Genomic DNA, 22,895 nt, shown 5'->3' on the forward strand with positions numbered 1-22,895 from the left:
GAACAGAGTCAGAAGCTCTGATGACTACTGAAGTGTCTGTGATTGTGGCCCACAGTCACTGTGATCTGAGGGGTCTGTGCACCGGAGACTGTAACCTGTTGGCACTGATCTGGGATAAGGATCAGCAGGGACAGTGACTGTTAACTAGTAACCTTGCATGATTGTGATGCGAAGCTCCTCTAAACAAATCAGCGTTGGTTCCTTCCACTACTGCTGTCAGGTGACTGCGATCCTGACCCACAGCCATTAAACGTCAGATGACCTCAGTCAATGATAGGCCTTGGCCCTTGCCCTTGAGACCTGTCTGTAAGGTGCGGAGATTGTTGATCTCAGCTGATAGCTGAGGTTATTGATCTGCGTATGAGCTGAAGTAACGGATTTGTGGGCCTGGGCTTAGTCTCAAATGGCACTAATACATGTGTAGTACTCCTAGATTTCCGATTTTGGTTAACAAAATATCCTCCTGGGGCCTACAAATGACACAGCCCAGCTCAGCCCCATGCAAACAAGGGCTAGAGACCAAGACCAATGCTCAGGAAACGCCGCTTGAAACTCAACATTTCGTTTCGGGCGCTAGGCCACAGCCACGGCCACGACTCCGCCCGGGCCACGATCAACCCCGCAAGCTGCTTTCCGTCTGGACCCCCCTGCTCGGCCCCCTCAGCTACCGGGTCCCGCCCCTATCGGCCCCTGGTGCGCCTGCGCAGAAGCGGGGCGGTGCTTTGCCCTTTGTTGTGGGCCCCAGTTTCCCAGGACACCGCGCGGTGCTGGGGTGGGGCTATGCAGATGAGGCACTCGGGGGGCGGGGCGGTTGCGGCGGCGTCGGCGGCGGCCGGGGAGGGTCAGTTGGAGGCAGGCGCTCGCTGAGGCAGGAGGAGGGTCTGGGCCCGCGGCCTGACAGGGACTTAGCCCGCAGAGATCGGCCCCGCGCGCGCGACCCCACACCCACCCACTCATCCACCTACCCACTCCCTGCGCCGCCTCCTCCCACCCTGAGCAGAGCCGCCGAGGATGATAAACACCCAGGACAGGTAACGGCCCGGTCCAGGCTCCCCGCCCCCATCCTCCCCTCGTCTGCTCCAGAGGGCCTCCTCCCCAACCACCCAGCTGGTTCTCGCCCCTCCTACAAGGCCCCAGACGGCCCCCACTGGGTCCCTTCCCTACTTCAGCCACCCCAGTCCGAGCCCCAGCCCCGCAACTGGGCCTTCTTCCGTCCTTCAGTTTCCCTCCCTCCAGCCCAGCCCATCCCCCTCATCGCGGCGTAAAGCCCCCACGGACCGTGACCCAGTCTTTCAGTCCTGTCCACATTTCCCTTCAGCCCCACCGAGCGGTGGCCCATTCCCCAAATTGTTTCCATCTTCCCCTTTGAATCCTTTCCCTTATTTCAACTGCACCTTCCAACCAGATGCTTCTTTTATCGCTGCTTCCGCCCCCCCCCCCCCCGCCGGTCTGGCTCCGTCCTTCAGTTCTCAACTGAACCCATTATCCCCACCTGTCATCCTCACCCCCCGCCCCACCCCCAGGCCTAATAGTCTTTACAGTGATGCTTGGCCCTCTCCTTGGTCCCTCACTCCAGCTTCATCTTTTCTCTCCCGTCCTCCTTAGACACCCCTCTCCCCAATTAGGCCCCGTTTCCCCTGTCTCCCAACATCATCTTTTTTATTTCTCACTTTGGGCTTGATTCCTGTCCACCATCCTGTTCCCCTAATGCCGTTCCCCCTAACACTCTTCTAAACATTCCTACCCTTTAAACACTTTCTCTCATGACTGCTCTTACTCCTTCCATCCTAACTGAACCCCATTTCTAGAATATTAGATCACAGAACTCAGCCCATTCAGCTTCTGTTGAAGACCTGTCTTCTTTACCTGTACCTCCAGTACTTTCAAATTAGTCCTCATACTCTGTTCACTGGGCCTTTGCAAATTTTCTGCCTCAAAACCTGACCCCAGCTTTCTCTCAGTAATTGTAGAGAAAGGCTGCACATCTTTCTGATACTGAGCACCAGTAGTTTTCTAAAGTTGGCTTCATATATACTTCCCCCTGTGGACATTCAGCAGAGTTCATTATTCAGTTTTCCTCTCTACTTCTCTTTTTCTCCAAGGCAGCCCTCGTCATGCATCTCTCCCTCCAGCATATGCCATATTTCTCCCCCAGATTCTTCTGTGGAATTGTTTCCTAATTCCCCATGATTTTTAACCCCAGCTGCTGGCTTTTATATTTACAAACTGGGTTCTTATTCTCTTCCTCATTGTTTCCCAAGACTTGTTGCTGCCCCCTCCAAAATGAGCTTGAAGCTCATTAGTTCCCCACACCAGGCCCTTTGTCTCCGGATTTGGCCTTCTGGCTTCTGCCTCTCACTTGAGCCTCATTGTTTTGCAAGCGGACTCATTCCCTGCAGATCATCCTTAAGTTGTGCCATGGTCTGTCTAGAAGAAATGGATTTTAGTTCCTCTTAAAAAAGTAGCCCTCCTTATTGCTTTTCTTCACACAGAGCTCTTAAACTACCACTCAAGGTTTCTCTCACACTTGGGTTCCCTTCTCACAAAAAGTCTCAACTTGCTATTTCCCATTCCTTTAGCAGCTCCATCCTTAAATATTCCCTTTGAGTTTTCAGCTTTTTTTTTTTTTTTTGCATCTCAGTGTTTCTCAACCCTAGATGCACATGTGAAAAATCAATCCCTTGGCCCCCACCCTTCAAAGATCTTGTGTAATTAGCCTAGGGTGGGGCCTGGTATTAGCATATATTTTGAAGCTCTCTAATAGGCAACCAGGGTTGAGAAACACTGCCTCCTCTCCCTTCCCCTGAGAAGACCCTTCCCATCATACTCCTTTAGTGGGTGTCAGCCCTTTCTCCGAGGAAAAGGGTGTTGTCATCTTCAGGGATTTCTTAGTCCTTCTCTCCCAGGAACTCTCCAGAACTATTCCAAGATTTCTCTAGAGGTATGCAAGATATCTGCAGCAGCCTCTTAAATTCTACCTTGTTACTCAGTTCTCAGCCTTTAGCCACTTTCTTCTAGTTCTTAGACTCTTACCTAGTTCCCACATCCTTGTTTCTTCCCTACATGCAGAAAGAAAATCCACTCATTTCCTGGTTTGTAATGGTCCTGTTTGATCCAGTACCCCGACCTCCCAAGCCCTCTTTACCTACAGCCCCATTCTGGTGCTGTTTCCCTTTTCGAAGACTCTCGATGTCCATCTTCCTCTGCAGTCCCTTATTTCATTTTCTCTAAACCAGTCCTCTGGAGCTGAGGAGGTGGAGGTGGATATGTACTTGGGTGGTGCTGGATGCAAAAGATGTTGCTTGTGGTAAGGAAGGCTGTGTGTGCTGAGGATAGAACCCAGGTATGAGAGGGCATGATGAAGTGCAGGGGCAGAGGGAAGCTGAGGAACCTGCCAGAAATCCCAGGGCTTTGTGAGATAGGTTTTTCTTTTCTAGTCTTAGCTTCTTGTCTCTGCAGTGGGATTTGGAAAGTGGTGGTGCGGTCTCAGCAGGCCTTCTCTAGAGTCCTCCAGACTGAACTGGTCTAGGTGCCAAGTCCTTTGCAGCCTGAGCCCTGGGAGTTGAGCACTTGGGACCAGTTTATAAGGGTCTTCACCCACTGTGAGTTCCAGTCCTGGCTTTGCCAATGTGCTTACATGTTAAAAAAAGAGAGGGTTGGGTTCACTTAACTTTGAAGATTTCTTCCAGACTCCTAAGTGGCAAAACAGGCTTGCTTGTCTCCAGAGAACCCTTGCTTAGCATGTTGGTAATTTGAGGGGCTTGGCTGTGTGAAAGGCAGGTGGAGGGAGGAGCCAGCTGGCCTGCGAGGCCTGGGCAGGAGCAGGGCCTTGGATGAGGCTCCTCCACTTTGGCCCGGGGGTGGGGTGGTGTGTGCAGGGTGTCTGGTTTCTTTGAGTTATGGCAGTCCTGTTTCTATAGCATGTTTCTGAGCCTCCTCTGGCCTGCCCCTAACTTTCTAAAAGGAATCCTGGTAGACCTCTAACTAAGGATTTGGATTAAGATCCGGATGTTCTTCCCAGTCAGTGTATTGATGTTTTCTGTCCACCGAGGGGCGGGCGAGCTATGGTGGAGCGCCCATTGGGTGGGGGATGGGCTTTGGAGCTTCACTGGCTTCAGTGAAATACTCAAGAGGTGGAGGCTTGGTTTCCTGGAAGAACAGTTGCAGAGGAGCCTGCAGTATGTTTTTTAAACAAGGCTCTTCCTTTCCAGTTTTGTTCTGATCAGTACCTCCAAAATATCAAAATTCCTAACGGTGGGGGAGGGAAGAAGACACTAGTACAAAAACTTTTATTATGCTTTTTGAGCAACAGGTTTAAATCCAAGTAAATCAAGCTTCATGGACCTTTCTCTCCCTGGATTGTGGGGGCAGGAAGTGTCTGTCTGGGGCTTGCTTAGTACCTTTTGACAGTACAGTGTGTGGAGAAGAGCTTGCCCAGGCTTCATAGCCTTATAATCAGTCTGTGTCTGCTGGGCTTTGAGGAGAAGCATTTGGTTCCACAGGTGGTTTTTTGGGGTGGTGGGAGCAGCCAAGGTACAAGGGCACATCCTAGTGACCCTGAGCATCTTCAGTGAATGGTTCCCTGAGTAATGGGATTTCTGTCTCTCCCACCAAGAATTTGGTTTTGATTATTCCTTATTTATTGGCATTATGACTTGTTGGGTGTGGAGTGGTAGGGAGAGCAAGTTTTCCTTTGATGTGCCTTCAAGGTCATCCCCACAGAGAGAGAGAGAGACACTCCTAGCATAGTTAGGAATCCCCCCAAATTGGAGGTATGCTTTAGAAAGCTATGGACTAATAATAGTAATTCCTCCGTCTGCCAAGAAATTCAAATTTAGCCTCAGAGCAACTCAGAAATATAAAAAATGGGGACTGAAGTATGGGGTAGAGGAATGTTATATGTGTATTTCTAGAAAAAAAGTAATTCATCCCTTTTTTGAAACGGTACACAGTGTTGATTCAAGTTGATACCATGATTTGGAAGGCTATGATGCCGAATTGAAATCTATAGACCAGAAATGGCCAAGTAGGTTAGCAAGAATTTTGTTACTTGAAGTGAACAAAATAGGTTGTTTCTGGTTAGCAGTAGCAGAGTAAAATGCTTGGTATAAGATAAGCCTCAAGAAAATTCCCCAGGCCTTTGATAGTGTGTAAACAATGAAGTAATTCTGTCCTGGGAAGAGAGGCTGGAACTGGTTGATGAGCTTACTACACAAACTAAATTGAGGTATCTGAAATGCAAAATTAAGATCCTGTTTGATCACCTAGCCATCTCCCCACCTCTGGCAGCATATGTAGTTTTGCCTACCTTTGGTGGAAGATCTAGCAGTTATCAGCTGTGTAACGCGTTAAGCAAATCTCAGAGACACAGGTATTCTGACTGCCACCGTAAGTGTGTTTCTTGTGGAAAATCAACCAGAACCCAGTGTTGCTTTCAGTCTGTGATTCAGAGTGGTGATGTCATTTTCTTTATAATCGTGCTTAGCAAGTAGACTCCCTTTGGCACACATAACAGCCCTAGTGAGATGACTTATGCCTGGCATCTGACCAGGCCCCTTTCTCATATGGAAAAGGAATTGGCAGCTGGAAATCAGCCTCTATGCTCACACTAGACTGAAGGTGGCCATTCACCTCCCACCTTTCTTCCTATTTCTCTTTAGCTCAGTGCGATGGCAGCCCTGAATTGGTCTCTCTTTGCTGCATAGGGATTAGTCATCAGAGACCATCTCAGAGTAAAAGCAGCCTGTGTGAAGGGTGGTCAGGGCCCCCTAGAGAGAGAGTTCTGTGAGGCAGGGCTGAGACAGGAATGGGTCAGAAGAGGCTGAAAGAGGGGATTGAATGTAGAATGCTTGGGAATGTGGTTTTTTATGTCTTTTCGATTGACACCACAAGGTCTGTAATACCAAGGCCATCTGACCCTCCTCTATCAGGGAATGGAAATCAGAGAGAGAGGGTATAGACCCGATAAGCTTAGGCCACTGATTCAAGTGAAACATGATCGAAAGTATATCAAGGAGAATGTAAATTCAAGTGTTTGTTGAATGAAGCTGAATAGAAACTAGCCACAGAATTACTTTTATATAAATCTCTACTCTGTGTAGCAGACTGTACTCTCTTTGAGCAAACCAAATGTGAAAATCAAAACTGACATAAAATCAACTGGAAGTGATTCTTTAGCAGGAAATCTTTTTATTTTCTGAAGAGATTTTAGGTTACTTCTTTTAAATAGTAAGCATCCTAGAGATTTAAAAATAGGATTTGAATTATAAAAAGTCAGTTTACTAGCAGCGTTCCCCGGGAATACATCTAGCATATGCTGCCTGTCTGTAGCTGGTGTATGAAATTATAACCTGCTAAGGACATTTTGGACAGCAGTTTCACAGAATGCTTTAAATTAGAGGCAGCAGAATGTGGTAAGTCGGTAGCATTCATATGTATCCTGAGGAGTGTTTCCAAGGACATGTCTGATAACAACTGAGAAAATAAAAGCACCAACAGATTGGCTCGGCACTAATCTCCTGTCTCTCTTCCGAATTGACTTGGATACCTGACACCCTCATTTCCAGTGTGGTCTTTTTTTCTTCTTCTCCAAAAGCAGGACCAGCCCAGCTAGATGTTTGAGTTCAGTCTGACACATTTGATTCTCCTTAATCAGTCTGATCTTTTCAGCCTCTAGACTGAGCTTCTTAAATCATCCTTTGGTGATAGAGATTAAACCATGTCTGCCCCCAAGTGGAGTAAGCAGGATATGGGGAAGGAAAGGAAAAAGCTGGGCATTGGAGCCAGTAGAAACAAGACTGAACTGAATATGAAACCTCACCTGATTTGGATCTGTGACAGGGAGACTTGTGTTTAAAAGCCACTTTCTTTTGTGCTTAAGTTCCTCCAGGATTCACATCCCTGTTAAGGTTGGTGGCATATTTTGCCACAATATTTTGAACACTAAAGCTGATATGAGAAAGCCATTGCTGGGCAATTTTATACCCCTTGATTACTTTAACCACAACATATGTATCCATATCCCTTCCCTTTTCATGTCAGAAATGACAGGTTTTTTTTTTTTTTTTTGAGAAAGAGCAGTTTGGCATTTACACAGCAAGTAACTAAAAACAGATCTATTATGATGGGCGATTAAAGTAACGATTGTGAACTGCTGCCTACTAAGCTTATCCCAAACCCCAGCTGTTTCTTGTAGGGAACTGGAGCTGGATCTCAGGGTGGGGACCTGAAACACCCTTCCACCCCCAACTCGCACGCACGCACACATACACAGTTGCTTTCTGTGCAGATTTTGTTGAGGAGGAAAGTTCCCAGAATCCTTGTGTGAGTGGGAAAGTAAATGATTTGTTACCGTGGAATAGACGTCTTGCATTTTATTTGAAGGAGGAGTGAGATCCTGACATCAGAAACACCACGAGCTCATAGATGAGTGCTGGACGGGGGGGGGGGGGGGGGGGGCAGGCCCTAGGGTTTATTTCTAGGAAGACAAAGGGGCTTCTGGATCTAAAAAAGAGAAAACCAATCTTATTCTTTTCAATGGGTTGGCCCCATCACTTCTGCTATTTGCAAGTGAAAATTAGTTCAGAAAAAATGTGGTGGTTGGAATGCAGGGTGGGGTTGAAAGTAGCTCTCCTGTCTAGAGATCATTGAGGAATAATTTTCCTGGAAGTGAGTTAGCACCAGAATTTTAGAACTGCTAGGGCCTTGGCGATCTGCTTATTTTGTGAACCCCTACAGTTATCCTGATAAACAAGTCTACATCTCAGCTATCTACCCTCAGTCCCTGGCTAGCCCTACTGACCAGTACAAGTGAGCCAGCTTTCTCCAGTGGCCCACCCTTCCTGGTGCTCCTGCAGGAACCTCCACTGAGGCCTGAAGGTGGTCTCCAGGGAATGGGGAGGGACCCATTGCATGAGGGGTGGGTGTGTGCCTTTGCTTGGGGAAACTCCCGCCTTTGTCTTCTTTTCTTTCTGGCCTGGAGACTCTATTTTTCTATCCCGTAACACATTGGAAGGTGAGGATTTTAACAACTCATTGTCCCCAGGAGAAAACAGGCCCTGATCTTGAAAACAGCACAGTCCTCTGTCATGCCCCTTCTGCTAGTAGCTGTTGGTTGAGGCCTCGTGAGGGAGATGAGGATGCCCTGAGGCTCTCCAGAGGAGGTGGTCATGTGGTTGATCCCCAGGTGTTGATGCTCCTCTGGGCCCACTTCCTTTCCCAGCAAAATTTCCAAGTGTAATTTCAGGCCACTGGCTGAAATTCTTGAGAGAACAGAGGAGCCGAGCTACAGCGGTGATGCTTTGGGTCTTCCTGGCTCAGCTGGAATGCCTGTATAGGTCTGTTAGTACTGAGGGTCTCAGAGGGCTGTGTCTCTGGTTATGGTTCCATGTTAGGTGTGAGTTTTAGTTCTGGCACTCTGAGCCTAAGCAAAGAATCCAGATGACGCTGTGCCATCAAAAGCAAAGGACAGTGTGTAGAACGGTGTCTCATTATTTTACAAAGGGTTTTCAGGGAACAAAGGCCGTGGTTTATGGTATATGCTGATTTCTGTGGTTTAACTATTCGCCCTATGACCAACATGCTGTCATTAAACACAACTTTGGTTGGGAAGAGACGTGCACAGTTGGGTGATCTGGCTCCAGCACCCCGCTGCCGCACCCTCCCCTATATGTTACTCCTGCCTTCGGCCGCTGTGCCAGGGCCAGGCCTGTTGCTGAGTCATGGTGTTATATGTGCAGACAGTTTTCCTCTTCGCTTGCTTCACTTGCCCTTCACCTGTGGAGTGAGCCATATCTCAGCCTAAAGAGCCAGTAAATTGGATTCAAAGAAGGCAGTGGAGTAGCTCTGGAGCTCTGTTGGGTACACCTGAAAATTGTGGTAGCCAGGAAGGGCACACACCTGAAGGCGACGGGGCTTCTTTCGGAGCCATTCACCCTCTGTGGCCCAGCTGATGATTGGCTTCCTTACTCAGGTCCCAGCATGTATATAATTCCTCCCAGCAACCCCCACGCCTGCAATATACATTCACTTGAGTGTCCCTTCTGATCACATGGGTATTACCTGAACTCATGCATGCCAAGGTCAGATTCCAGCAAAGAAGGGTAACTCTGCGTTTGGTGGTAGCTGGGGACTAACTCAGATACCATAATACTCTACTGTGGTGCATCTCCTCTCCGGGAGCCAAATCCCTAGATTTGACTCAGTTCTTGACCCTAGAGGGATTTGGGTGATTTCTTGTTTAGTTCCATTGTTCAGGTCGGGGAGGCCATCATTGATGTGGCCTTGGGAGTGGCCTTGGGAGTTCCTTGGGGACAACGGTGCTAGCCCCTGTGACTTTCTAAGCCCCATATGCCTCTCCACCCTGAGGCGATTGTGGAGGCTTTCTGATTCTGTCACACAGGTTGTTGAGACACTTAAGGTGAGGAGACGGGCTGGTGGGGGTCTGGGGCTCTCTGCCTAGCAGGCAAGCCAGCATCTGGTTCCTCCCAAGGTCTGCCGGTGTCATGGAAATTTGTTTGATGTTTGATGGGGGCTCCTTTGGTCAGACATCCGGCCTGACCCTGAGCCCTCTGAGCCTCTCTGTCTCTGTAGAACGGTGGGTTTGCCTTTAAGGAGGAGTTGTGAGAGCTGTAGCGGGGAGGACTGGGGCAGTTGAGGGAGAGCCAGGGCAGGGGTGGGTGGAATGCTGAGTTAAATCTTCAGGACTTTGATTACTGTCTCACTGTCTTTATCTCTTGCAGTAGTATTTTGCCTTTGAGTAACTGTCCCCAGCTCCAGTGCTGCAGGCACATTGTTCCGGGGCCTCTGTGGTGCTCCTGATGCCCCTCACCCACTGTCGAAGATCCCCGGTGGGCGAGGGGGCGGCAGGGATCCTTCTCTCTCAGCTCTAATATATAAGGTAAGGGGACTATGGGATGGAAGGCTCGGAGCAGTGTCCTCCTTAGACACTGCTGAGTGGCTGCTTAAGGGCAGCGGTGGCTTTCCTTAGTCTTCTGAGTCTCAGGCCAGTAGTGGAACTGGGGAGGACTTTGAACTGAGGCTGCTGGGAGGCTTTTGGGGAGTACCAAACAGACACCCTGTTGTCTTCTCAGCTTAGGTCAGCTCTTAAGTGCTGGCTCTGGGTCCTGAGTGAGGGGGCACAGCTAGGGGGAGGAAGGCTGGTGAGTGGAGGAATGCACAAGCTCTTGCTGGTGCAGCTCTTCACTTTCTCCTGAGAAATGGCAAGGGCCAGGAGGACTTTTCCCTTTGTCCATACCAAGGGCATGGGGCACCGCATGTTGCAGGGTGGGGGGTAGTAACGAGAGGATCACCCTGGCAGCTCAGGGCACACCCCAGGAGCTGTTGAGAACCCTGGGAGTCTGTCCTGAGATTGGTCTGGGCTGGGACAGATAGCCCCTTTTGCTGCCTTTTTATCTGTGAGCCCAGAGGTTGGTTTAGCATCTCCCTGAGACTGGCATTGAGAGGTGTCAGGGCAGCTGAGTCCTGGCCTCTTGAGACGGTGGCAGGGGTGACAACATGGACTCTGCAGTCACCCAGAGCCAGCTTGGGTTGACCTGTGCCCCAGCTGAACCTCAGGAACATCCTCATTTGTTTCTGATGATTCTGTTTCAGAGGGAAGGGAAATAACACAATACTGGGGGGACAAGCATGGCTTTCAGTTAGGGAGAGCCCATTTGAATCTCAGCTCTGCCGTTTACTCACTGTGGAGTCTTGGGTCAGGTGCTTAATTCTACCGGGCCCCTGGTATCTTAGGTTTAAAGTGGGGGTGCTGATGCTTACCTCAAGTGCTTGTTGTAGTGATGGAAAAATAGGAAAGTACCTTGTACAGTACTTGACAACCAGTGGGCTCTTGGTAAATTATTCCCTTCCAATCAAGTTGGCATTTAGCCACCACCAACTGGTCTCACACCCAATGAGTGATGGCTCCATTTAGGCAGCATGTTGCTCTGATGTTCCAGCGTGCTGTCCTATGCTACCCTGAGGTTGGCCCAGGAGGGCTCCCAGCACCACCTAGGTTGGGGAGCCTTTGAAGTGGCCAGAAGCAGTAGTGACCTGGTCCTATGACCTGATCTCCTCCTAGGACGAGAAGCTCACTGTGACCCAGGACCTCCCTGTGAATGATGGAAAGCCTCACATCGTCCACTTCCAGTATGAGGTCACCGAGGTGAAGGTCTCTTCCTGGGATGCAGTCCTGTCCAGCCAGAGCCTGTTTGTAGAAATTCCAGATGGATTATTAGCTGATGGGAGCAAAGAAGGGTAAGGAGCAAGTGCCGGGCAAGGGCTGGAAGCCCGCTCTGGAGAAGGGCGTGTGCTTCCTGGAGGCAGCAGATGGCCAGCCTTCTCCCCCTAGCTCTCAGCTGCCCAAGTATATACCATTTTTTTAAAGGTTAGTTTTAGCCAGTAAAATGGGCCTATGATAATGAAAGCAGATCATTACCACATTAACCAAATTCCTGTCATATAACGGTGTGGTTTAAACGGCCAGAAGCTCAAAGAAGCAGTGGGAATTTCAATGCATTGGGCAAGGCCCTCCAAGCACCCAGTTGCGGAAGAAACAGTCCTGAGGATGGCGTTCTCGCGAGTGGCTCCAGCCTCTTGAAGTCCTTTTAGGTGGTGGTAAGGCCTCTCCGCAGCAGGTGGTCACCATCAAACTTGGCAACTTTGGAGGGCCCCTGAGAAACTGGGTTCTCTTCCTAGGCGCCATACTTTCTTGTAAATTGCATTGATTAAGTTGGCTAGTATTAAGTTGGCTAGTATTAATTTCAGACGAAGAACCTTTATTCCTGGAAGAGAGAATTCTGTAACAGTTTTCTTAGTGATTGTGGTTTATTTTTTTCTGAACTCAGGGCTCCTGAGGTCTTGAAATAGGAAGTTCTCCTTGAAGCTTCCCTATTTACAGTGCTGACTGTAAGCCTCAGAAAAGCCTTGGGGGCAGGGGGTATAGAGGGGTGGGGTGAAGTCCACAGGTGGCAGTGGGCTTGAGTGGTTTTCTTTGCTTCCTGCAGATTGTTAGCACTGCTAGAGTTTGCTGAAGAGAAGATGAAAGTGAACTACGTCTTCATCTGCTTCAGGAAGGGCCGGGAAGACAGAGGTGAGGGGCTGAGCAGCTTGAGACCAGGCTGGGGAGGGAAAAGGGGGGCTCCTAGTGAGGTGGGGCTCCTGAGTTTGACGTATAAACCCTAGGAAATCATGGGATTGGTTGTGTCCAAATTTAGGAAAGGCCAGTGCATTTATTCCATCTTTGTTTTGGGTTTTCCCTCCTTGATTTAGCCTACCTTTGTTTCTTATCAGAATCTTTTTTTACACTCTTTTCTGCAGCTCCACTCCTGAAGACCTTCAGCTTCTTGGGCTTTGAGATTGTGCGTCCAGGCCATCCCTGTGTCCCCTCTCGACCAGATGTGATGTTCATGGTTTACCCCCTGGACCAGAACTTGTCCGATGAGGACTAATGGTCAAAGAGGATGCTTTGCCCAAGAGCCACAGTGGGGGAAGCGGGGAAGTTAGGCAGCCCTGAGACAGAGGAGGGGGCTTCTTGCTGTCCAGGGAAGGACGCTGAGGGGCTCAGGGTGAGGGTTACCTATTGTATTCTCGGAGTTGACTCGTTGAAATTGTTTTCCATAAAGAACAGTATAAACATATTATTCACATGTAATCACCAATAGTAAATGAAGATGTTTATGAACTGGCATTAGAAGCTTTTTAAACTGCGCTGTGTGATGTGCTCTGTCTAGCCTAGGGGAGGACATTGCCTAGACGGGAAGGACTGTCTGCGTCCAGGGGCCAAGCCTGGAGGGCTGGGGACAGCACTGTCAGGCTCAGGTTACCCTGCTGTTGGGCTTTCTTTTTTGGTTTTTAAGACTTGTGTATTTTCTTTCCTTGCTTCCTGTCACCCAGGGGACTCTGGAGTATAGGCTTTTCAGCCCCTGGGCAGTGTCCTTCTATTGTTTTTTGACACTCCACCTGGGCTTCTCTCTGTGCATTTGTATATGGCCTGGAGAAAGCAGGTCTGACCCTTCCTTTACAGCTTACTGTTATTCTGGCATTTGGTTAAGCTGGCTTAATCTGTTATCAGTGCATTCAAAATAGGGGCATTGAAGTTTACTCCTACCACCAGGGCTTTATTTTGGGGGTGCCTGGCTCTTAAAAACACTAGCCAAACTCCAATTCTCAGATTACGGCCAGGAGTTCTTGCTCTGGGGCTGCAGGCCTAGGCCCCAAGGTGTCTCCTTCCTAGGGTCACAAACAGCAGAGAGGAAAAGGAATAGCAACTCAGGGCCTGGGGGTTGTGGGGGAATTTGCTGTTAGGGACTAGATGCCTCTGCCTGGCTGAGTCTAGTGCTAACTGTCCCCCCTCCCTCTCTAACAGGTTCTGAGTAGTGCCTGAGACCCTGTTCCACGGGGCTCGCATGTGGGACTGAGGGTGTAGAAGTGGCCTGCCCTTTTCTGTTTTCACTGAACAGCTTGTTCTAAGGGGGAAGGAAGGGAGAGAGATCTAGATTGGGGGGGGGGGTGTCAGGGAGGCAAGTGTGTTGTGTTAGTGTGTCAATAAACTGATTTAAAGTTGTGGTCTGTCTGTCCTTTACTCCTCAACCAGGGCCAGCTTCCTTCTGTCTTTTGAGTCTAGAGCCCAGCCCAGCAGGGGTGTGATATACGCTTCTCAGGAAAAAAGCCGCCTTGCATCAGGACAAACGGCTGAGGTCTCTGGGGCCACATTACAACCCGAACCAAGGGGTTGCTAGGAGTCTGGGACAGAATGCTGGAGCCCCCTAGAGACAGGTATGTACACAGAGCTTCATCCAGAATACAGGCTAGACATACCAGGACCGACTTCTTTTATGTCTAGAAAGCCAGGTCCTGAAACTGGGTTCTGGCTTTCACACAGAGCTGCCTGACATTCCTGTTTGTGGGGATGTCTGAAGGAAGTGGAACTCACCTTCCCTAGGAAGACAGTGTTCTCCTTTTGGAGCCCAGTGCCCTAAGGCACGGCTGCGCTTCCCTGTACCACCAGCCTGATGAATTAGCTCTCAGTGGCACTGGAGGGGGATGGAATCCTCTTCACCTATGTTGTCTTAGTTTCTTAAGGGTTTACTAGTGGGTTTTTTCCCCCCTTTTTTGCTTCTGTTTTCCCAAATGAAGTACTGGGCATGTTCTTCTACCTCCTACGACTTTAGAACTATTTACTTACTGTTGAACTGTGGCTGTCCTTATTTTCTTTCTGAGTTTTTGGCGCATTTTCACATTGTTCTGTGTGGAGCTTGTGTTTTCATACTGGACCAAGTCATTAATCTTGGACCCTCTGTAACATTTCAGAAGTGAGTTCAACACCTCCATCCCACGTGGTATTAGTAGAGAAAGTCTGGGCATAGGGATTTCCCTGGTGGTTCAGTGGTTAGGAATTTGCACTCCCACTGCAGGAGGGCATGGGTTCCATCTGTGGTCAGGGATCTGATCCCACATGCCATGCAGTGCAGCCAAAAAAGAAAAAGTCTGGGCCTAGAGATGAATTCAACTGAAATGTGAAGGACTTTGAAAATGTCTTCCACTGAGCAGATAATCCTTAGAGATAACATAAAGTCTGAAAAATGACTTTACAAGTCACTTGTAAAGTCATTACAAGTGAGATATTTACAATGGGAATCCATGTGACTGCTGACAATGGCCAAGTTAATGTAGGCAGTTTAGGATTCAGATTGAATGCTAAATTGAAACCCAAGGAATCTACAACACAGGGATCAAGAACCAGGAAAAAGTTTTCTGTTTGCAAAGCTAGCAGAGTGGACAGGAAACATACCTGGGACTTTGCTGCCATCTGCTGGTAGATCCTCTTTTAACACAACCAGAGTTAGGCTGAATTGGAAACCTGGGCACTCAGCTCAGGTTTATTTCTCTTTCAAAAATAATAAACTTTTGCTAGATGAGACCACTGGCAGGACAGAAATATGGTATCCAAATTCTGTACTCCAATTAAAACAACTTAAAAGGTGAAATATCTTGGGAGTGGGAGGGTGGAGTTGGAAGGGGAGATATGTGAAAGGCAAACTAAGTCTAAATTTAAGAACAGGGACATTAAAAACTTTATTCAATAAATACAACAAATAATTTAAAAATATACTTCAGTTCCAAAGCCAGTTAAGAAAAGGAAGTAGAGAGAAAGGGAAAAAGGGGGAGGAGGAGGAAATTAGAGGGAAGGGAGAAAGTTCAAGAGGTGGAACAATGGTTTGGTTGGGCTGCCTTTCTGAATGTACCGCCCTTTGAAATTCTGATCAAATGCTCTTGACCCATAAGCCCGTAGCCCTTGTTCTGATGCGGTTAGCCACAAGAGTCCACGGCCAAGCATGATGCTCTGGGCTCTAGCCACAGCAACTCTGGCGACTAGCATCTAGGGGACTGTTAAGTTTCCCACATGTTCCTAAAAATCGTCTATTCTAACTCCCAGGCGGGTTTAAGTAGTGCAAAGTTTTAGAGAGCTCCCAGCTGCATAGTTTCACAGCGAGTGTGAAAGCCACTCACTGGTGAGTGTCCAAAGCCACTTCGGTGAACGGGATCTATGGGGGCGGGGCGGGAGGGGTGGTTGGCATGGGGCGACAGGAGAGGCCAGGGCCCAGGATAAAGCTCCTGGGTAAGCCCATGGCCAGGCCAGGGCTGCAGGGCATATAGTCTGGACACTGGACTCAACAGCATGCCATCAGCCAGGGAAGGTGAAGCTGAGGATGCGTATGGAGCAGGACCGGAAGATCAGGAGAGCTGAGGGAGGACGGAAGAGTGAGGAGGGGAGAGAGGCAGCTCAGCAGCAGACTCCAGGAGAAATAACCAGCAGCCCTCACAGATTTGTGATTGTCTCTTAAAAAGATTTATTTTCTCTTCTTGCCTGAATGTACAAAGGCAAAAAGAGTACAGTTTGTATATATATATATTTATATATATATATAAAAAAACAAGGAACTTGGTAATGTACACTTTACAGAAGGGAAGAATCAGGAAGACTGAAATTAAATCCAACAGAGCAACGCCAATGGAACAAAAGCTATGAACAGCAACACTGCCCCTCCAGCCCGGGCCTCCAGCTCGCCCCAACCTGCTCCCAATGGGGGGCTGAGCACCAAGGCAAGCGGGTGGGCTGGGGCAGGAGGGGCTGGGGATGGGGCCTGGGAGGGGCTCGATCCCAGGAGGGGCCCGTGGCAGAGGATCAGCAGAAAGCTTCCTGGGATGCCCTAATAATAAAACAAATAACAAAGGCCCAGAATTAGGGGGCCAGCTAGCTGCCCAGTTGAATCTTGGGGGCATCGGAGTAGACACTTGAGATGGTGATAAGGTGTGTGGGATAACGAGTGGCCCGTATACAATGACGCTAGCCCTTCTGTAGCCTTTTCCTCCCGCTCCCAAGACCAAGCCCTCCCACCCCCACCTTGGAGCCTGGAGAGAAGAGATTCAAGAAGCATTTCATTTCATGGGTGCCCTCTTAAGCCTTCTGCATGTGGTCCGTTGACCTTGAGATGTGTGGAGGGGGTGAGGTAAGAAGGAAATATACATGTATACATACATGTACAGGCAGGGAAAGGGGATGAAGAGAACTGGCACAACTTAAATGAGGAGGAAGCAGATGTGAGTCCTAAAGAGCAGGTCTCCAAGCCTTGGCTTTCCTACTTGGGCATGAGGCTGCCTCCCTCCAGCTTCTCTGTGGGGCTCGGATGAGCCGTGTCTGTCAAGAGAACTGGGCCAGGGATAGCTCAAGAGAGAGCCTTGGTCTGGTGACCTCGGCCCTTAGCAGCAAACTCGTCCAGCCTTTGCTGGGGTGAAGTGGGGTGGGGATCCTTGAGAGTCTCATCCCTATGACTGGGTTGCCAGTGCCATGGGTTCCCCACCTGTGGTCCTCCTCCCCAGGGAGAGAGGCTAGAGGTGGACAGCAAACCCTTCACTAAGTGCTCCTCAAGGCTCTGTTTCACCCGTCACTGCTGCTGCTTCATGTTACTTCAGGGAGGGACAGTGGGCCTGGCAAGGATCAGGGACCAGGAGGATCAGGAAAAGGCAGTGCTGTTCTGCCATTGATGCTCTCACCTGCTCTTCTGGGCAGCTCAGCTCCTGCTTTTCAGGATATAAGGATCAAAAAGCCAAATGTTTTTTAAGGGGGAGAAAGAAAGAAAAAAAGCTGTTCCCTTCTGCAGAACCCAAGGCTGCCCTGCTAATACGGAAGTTCCTCTTCTCTGTTACAGAACAAAGTGGAAAGGGCAGGAATCTCGGGCTATGCCTGCCCAACGGAAAAGAAAATTACTCCAAACGGTTTCTTCACAATATGTACAGAGCACGCTGTAAGGCAGCGCCACAGATACAAAACACACAACAATATTTAAAAACAAACAGGAAGAGAGATTGGCCCATGACTCCACCCAACAGGAGCCGGGAGGGCATTAGCAGGCTGAAATTCAGAGCCATCTTTTGGGTGGGGACGACTCAGGTGAGTTGGGGTGAAGGTGTCCACACCGATGACTTCCGTGGGTAAAAGGGAAGTCACTGCTCGGGGCACTGCCCGAAAGGACAGCGGGGGGCAGAATGAGGGGGACAGGGAGGCTGCTCAAGGGCCTGCTAAGAGGTCCAAATCAGCGGGGTTTGGGAGAGGGCTCAGAACCCAACTTGAACAAAAACAAGGACATGGGAAGTTAGAGGAAAGGTCTATAGATCAGAGGGGCTCCTCTTGGGCAAAAGACCCTAAGCCTCTCTAGAATAGGGCTCCAGGGATCTTGGAAAGCAGCCTCTGCTGGGCGTTGTGCTTACTTACTGTCTTCCATCTCCATGCCCCACACTGTCAGAGCCAAATCCCTGCTCCTAAATGGTCATTTTTGGCACTCTGGTTACAAAGACTCGTCTCTAACCTAGGTTGGTATCTGTCAGTCTTCATCTCTCAATCCAGAGGGTCAAGGAAAGACAGGAGAGGAGGAGGACAAAGGGATGATATCTCAAAAACAAAGTAAGGGCTAAAGCTCCCCACACCTTGGGGAAGAAGCGACTGTAGTAAAGCTACCAGATCACTGTCACTTTCCCAGGACAAAGAACATAAAGCCTGGACTGGATTGCATTTCTAAGGAGAGCAGAGGACTGTCTCTGCCTCAGAGCACAGCTCCACTGACTACACCTGGTGGCTCTGAAAAGTAATGGCTTGCATGTGTTGTCCTAGGGTCTAAGGAACAGACAGACGCCTTCCGAAGTGCAGTGTTCCCTAGAACAAAATTGTGTGTTACAAAGAAACAGCTCATACTGGCACGCATGGGGCTACAGGTTGAACTATAGGAAGTCATGTGGTTGTGTACAGAGAAACTGGGCTGGACAGAATTGGACCCCTTGATGAGGCCGACACTTGGATGGCTGCTTGGACAGGACATCTCTCAGAGGGCTAGGCGCTCCCAGGGCCTGCGTCCCGGCAGACTCCAAAGCTCCCCATGCTGGGGGAATAGGATTTTACCTGCCTGAGTCTTAAAAGCCAAGCAGTGGAAAAGAAGAGAGATGAGATGCCCCTGGGAAAGGCACCAGGGGGTCAGGAGGGAGATGAGGAAAGGGCAAGGGGGAGGCTAAGCAGCAGCAAGACTTGGTGGGATGCAGCGTCTCGTTCACAGACTCTGTTCGTGCTCCAGCTCTCGCCTGGAATCCCCGGGGAGCCCAGTGCTGGCCTTGGGACTCTGGCCCTCTGCCTGATAGGCAGCCCAAGGCCACGGTGGGCGGATGCCTTGGTCTCCCTTTCCAGGCCGGGCTCTGAGCGTTTACATGTGCTCATGTGAGAGGGGAGAAGTCTTCACGTTTGAAGACCTTGTTTTCACAACTGCAGAGAAAACAGCCCCCAATTTCTTTCCTGAGATTCTAATTCCTCCACGTGCTGCCAGTGCCCAAACCACTGGGGAGATGCAGGGTCTGGTGGTGGTGGTAATGACGGTGAGAGGGGTATGGCTGCTGTGCTGTCTTCAGACCTTACCCAGTGCTTGGGGGGCCCTCCCTGGGGGGTTGGTACTGCTCCGGCAGCTGACCAGGGCTTGGGGAACAGAGCAGTGACTTCTCTGGGCTGAGGCCATGTTCCCCTGGTTGCTCCCCGTGCCTTCATCTCCACAGAGGCCACAACAATCCCGGCCGTGGCCAAGAGAATAAATATTTTTGCTAAGTACCAGCTCTCCAGCTCCTGAGGAAGAGGGAGGGTCGGGGAGTCCGGGGGTCTGGTGGAGGCGAGATAGCCAAGGGTCTGCCTTCAGTCATGGTGGGAACGGCAAACAGGATGATCAACACCATTTAACTGATGTCTAAACGGCACCTCCAGCACCTCCTTGGGTAAGCCAGTCCGGGCCCGTGAAGCTGACTTTATCCGGGCACTTGGTGTTCTGCAAGGGAAACATGGACAGAGAACCGGGTGCTCAACCGGCTGGTAAAACCACCACAAGGTGGCGCTCCAAGAAAATGAACTGCAGGGGAGGCCAGTCCTGGTCCCTAGGGGAGGCGCGTGGTCCACAGCCCCTCTCAGAGGCTCCCCGGGAAACATACAAGAGGCTTGGCCAGGGTTGCTCCATTTTCAGACCGCAGCCCAGAGATGTCCTTCACTGAGGCTCCACAGGGATTCTGTGATCCAGGTATCAACTATCCCTGCTCTCTCTGTGTTGTCTCTCTGAGTTAAAAAGTTACTCACCATTCTCACCTCCGGGGGGGTGGGTAGAGTGAAGGAGTCGAGCCTTGCTGGCTGGCAACAATGGCTGTAGAAGAAAGCCCTGAGTGAGAAGGAGGACAAGTTAGTGCAGCACTCGCTCTCTCTGCCAGCTGGGTGGGTGCTGGGAGGAGTTTCTTCAATGCCTAGCTCCACTGAGTTTTGGGGTGCTGACAGAAGAAAATCTGATACTTGGCCAGATAGAGCAACTGGGGATAGACAGTCAGGCTCTGTTTTTCAGTCGCTTGTTACTCTTTGGCTGTGGGAACACCTGTTCCTTATTCTTCTGAATATCAAAGTCAATTTTCTGGAGGAGTTTGAGAATCCCTGAGCTCCAAGGGAGGAAATAAATGTTATGATTATACTGATTGTCTGCAGGCTAGGATTCTGGACAGATTGGAGGCTCAAGGGTAAGAAAAGGAGGAGGGGCTTCTTGCCAGGGCCCCCCTGCTATGGCAGTGCTACTGGATGGCAGTGGGGAGACGAGGCTTACCTGCTGCATAGGGTAAGTTGTACTGTGCTGGGAGCAGTGAGTACCCCAGGTGGTGGTGATGGTGGTGCGTGGACATCAGGCGCTGAGAAGGGGAGGTGCGGGGCCGGTCAACACTCCTTTCACCCCCGCCTGCTCCCCCGACGCTGCTACAGCTGCCACCACCCCCAACCACCCCACAGCCTCCCCGATCTCTCTCCTGAGAAGTTTTATCACTTATCTGGAAAGGAAAGCAGACACAAAAGCTCTACTGTGAGGCACACACGTGAAAGCAAGATGCCCTGAGCCCACACTTTGACTCCTTAGAGATGCAGGACACCCAAGAATCAAGGAGGTGCCCGGGGGAGCTCAGGTCAGGTCGGCCACGCCACACTGTTGTTGGGATCAAGCCAGCCCACCTTCTCCCAGACCCTGGCTCTGCCCTTCCTGGTCTCTGCCAATGGCCAGTGTTTCTGCGCGTCCCTTACCGTGGGAGACTTGCTCTTGTAGTGACTGGCATGCTGCTGCAAGATGTCCAGGGCTTTGGACTCTGAGCTGGATTTACAACTGACACTGGGGCTGGCTCGGGCCTTGTCAGCATCTTCACCCCCCGAGACCTTGCTGCCATATGGGGAGAAAGAATAGCTGGAAGGCAGGTAGGAACCTGGGAGAGAGAAATAAAGCAGTCAGAGAGATGGGAGAGGCAGGAGAGATTCTGCTTCAGTGAGCCTGGTGAGGCTCAGGCTGAGGGATGTTCCACCACAGTGTCTTCAGGCTGAGACTCTTAGTGTGTCCTTCCTTTACTGAGTTCCGGAGACAAACAGCTAAGGGATATTAGGAACATGGCCCTCAGCTTCTGGGGAATCAACTTCCTTAGAGCTCCAGTCTCAGATTCATCACCAAGAGGTGCTACAGTCATAGGATTAGAAAGGTCGTTGGATTTGAAGTCATGTCCTTGGGCTCAAATCTGACCTCTGAGACTTACCAGTTGGGTACCTCTGAACAAATGAACAATTTCATTAACTCAAATTAACCTTTTGAGGTTCAATTTCTTGACCATCAAAATGAAGATATTAACACTGATTTCATAGGGTGACAGGATTAAATGAGATAATGTACATGAATCACCTAGTCCAGTGCCTGGCCTAGAGCAAGTACTTATCAAATGGAACTACTGTTTTTATACAGAAGGACTGGGGTAACAGGAGAAAGGAATACTGCAGGAAGAGACAATGTCCTATTTCTGTTTGAAAAGCTCACATGTCCTACTTAGAATCTGCCTTAAAACATCAATATCAAGACTGTTTGAGCTGCTTTTCTGCAGTGAGGTGATCTTGCAAATGAATATATGCATTCTCTGATGTGAATTTTACTTTGTTCCACGTGTCTGTCCTGCTGTAATTAAGTTGTGAGCTCCTTGAGGGGACTGAAGTAGTCTTCTCTATTTCTTTTATATTCCCCCCAGTGTCTAGCATGCTGCAAAACATAGAGTATGTGGTTTTCTTTTGGCCATACCCCAAGGCATCTTAGTTCCCTGACCAAGATCGAACCCACGTCCCCTGCAGTGGAAGCGGAGTCTTAACAACTGGACTGCCAGTGGTTAAGTCCTTAAAGTATGTGTTTGGAAAATCCCAGCTGAGGGAAGATGCCTCTGGGAGATGGGGTTTCGCCTTCAGTTATCCGTAAAAACTGACTGCAGAGTCAACCCTTCACCTGGTGCAAGGGAGGAAGGAGGGGTCCCACAGACTGTAAGTAGGGGAGCTGAGGGTTACAGGAGCTCAGGGTTAGAGTGACCACAATACCACATTCACATCAGAGTTACCATCTACCTGAGCCTCAGTAGCCTTAGCAAGAAAGCTGAGCAAGAAAACTGGATTTGAAATCTGCTTCGTTTCCCTTCCCAGTGAAGGGAGCAGCAGCTGGAGTGCGGTGCCGTACCTGGGTAGTTCTGCATCATCACGGCAGGCATGCCACGGTAGCTGGGGTGGCTGGGGTCATAGGACTGGCTGTAGGAGTAGCCGTGCATGTAGGGGATGTAGGGCTGGTGCTGGGTGAGGGGGGAGGACACAGGCACGTGGACACTGGGTCGGGGCTCCTTGCTCCCAAGGCGGGATTCCTCTGATGTGGGCAGCTTGCAGTCACTACTTGTGCTTTCCTTCCCATCCTCCTTGGGAACAGAGTCCTTACTCCGAATCCTTTCCTCCTTCAGTTTGCGGTCCCGCTCCTCTTTCCACCGCTCATCCTCTGACTTGATGTCCGAGTACTTGGCAGGATAGACATACGTCCACATTCGGGGCTCTGCTTCCTGCAACAATCACAGAATGACGTGAGTGTTGTACAGATAAGAGAGACAGATTTCAAGCCCAAGGTCCCAGCAGAAACACCAGAGCAGAGCAGATAATACCAGACACCTGGGGCGCTGCGGCATCTTGGCCTCTACTGACCTTCGTTCAAAATCAACTATGGTCCCTCCTGCTTAAATGCCTGTCCCCTCCCCCCAACAAAAGGATATAAAATGTGGGGAAAGAGAGGGAAAATCCACTGGTGGGTATTCTCTATGAGAAAACAAGCATTTGAGGGAAGTGACTGGAAGAAGCTGTTCCTGTTCCAAGGATATTTAGGTGGTTTCCCTTCTTCAGAGCAAGTTTGGGGGCAGAGAGCTGAAGGAGCCGCTCCGCTCAGAGGAGGGTGGGCTAACTGCGGCACAAAGAGGGGGCCTTCCTAAGCCTCATGAATAGAGAAACAAGTAAGACC

The 22,895-nt window shown here is 49.9% G+C and overlaps 2 protein-coding genes across 9 annotated transcripts in view; one reads left to right on the forward strand and one right to left on the reverse strand.

The window, feature by feature from the left end:
* The first annotated feature begins 848 nt into the window (after positions 1 to 848).
* On the forward strand, positions 849 to 13,564 carry OAZ2 (ornithine decarboxylase antizyme 2). The gene is given in 6 exon segments (XM_081507355.1): positions 849 to 1,031; positions 9,741 to 9,816; positions 9,818 to 9,898; positions 11,081 to 11,256; positions 12,006 to 12,091; positions 12,319 to 13,564. Coding segments are annotated over 6 exon segments (570 nt in total). The 5' UTR covers positions 849 to 1,011; the 3' UTR covers positions 12,450 to 13,564.
* Positions 13,565 to 19,109: 5,545 nt separating this feature from the next.
* The window catches only part of ZNF609 (zinc finger protein 609), a 190,727-nt gene continuing 186,941 nt past the window's right edge, over positions 19,110 to 22,895 (reverse strand). For 4 of the 8 annotated variants that reach the window (XM_081507349.1, XM_081507343.1, XM_081507350.1 and 1 more), the window contains 5 exons: positions 22,080 to 22,446; positions 20,630 to 20,805; positions 20,166 to 20,382; positions 19,658 to 19,736; positions 19,110 to 19,355 (listed from right to left, as the gene is read on the reverse strand). In XM_081507349.1, coding sequence (XP_081363475.1) covers positions 19,663 to 19,736; positions 20,166 to 20,382; positions 20,630 to 20,805; positions 22,080 to 22,446 — 834 coding nt within the window. In that variant the 3' untranslated portion in view covers positions 19,110 to 19,355; positions 19,658 to 19,662. The remainder of the gene's footprint in view (positions 19,356 to 19,657; positions 19,737 to 20,165; positions 20,383 to 20,629; positions 20,806 to 22,079; positions 22,447 to 22,895) is intronic. The other 4 variants (XM_081507347.1, XM_081507346.1, XM_081507345.1 and 1 more) reach the window with 4 other exon arrangements.

Source organism: Giraffa tippelskirchi, chromosome 7 (genome assembly GCF_054371585.1).
Source record: "Giraffa tippelskirchi isolate mGirTip1 chromosome 7, T2T-mGirTip1v1.2.pri, whole genome shotgun sequence".
Classification (NCBI taxonomy): Eukaryota; Metazoa; Chordata; class Mammalia; order Artiodactyla; family Giraffidae; genus Giraffa; species Giraffa tippelskirchi.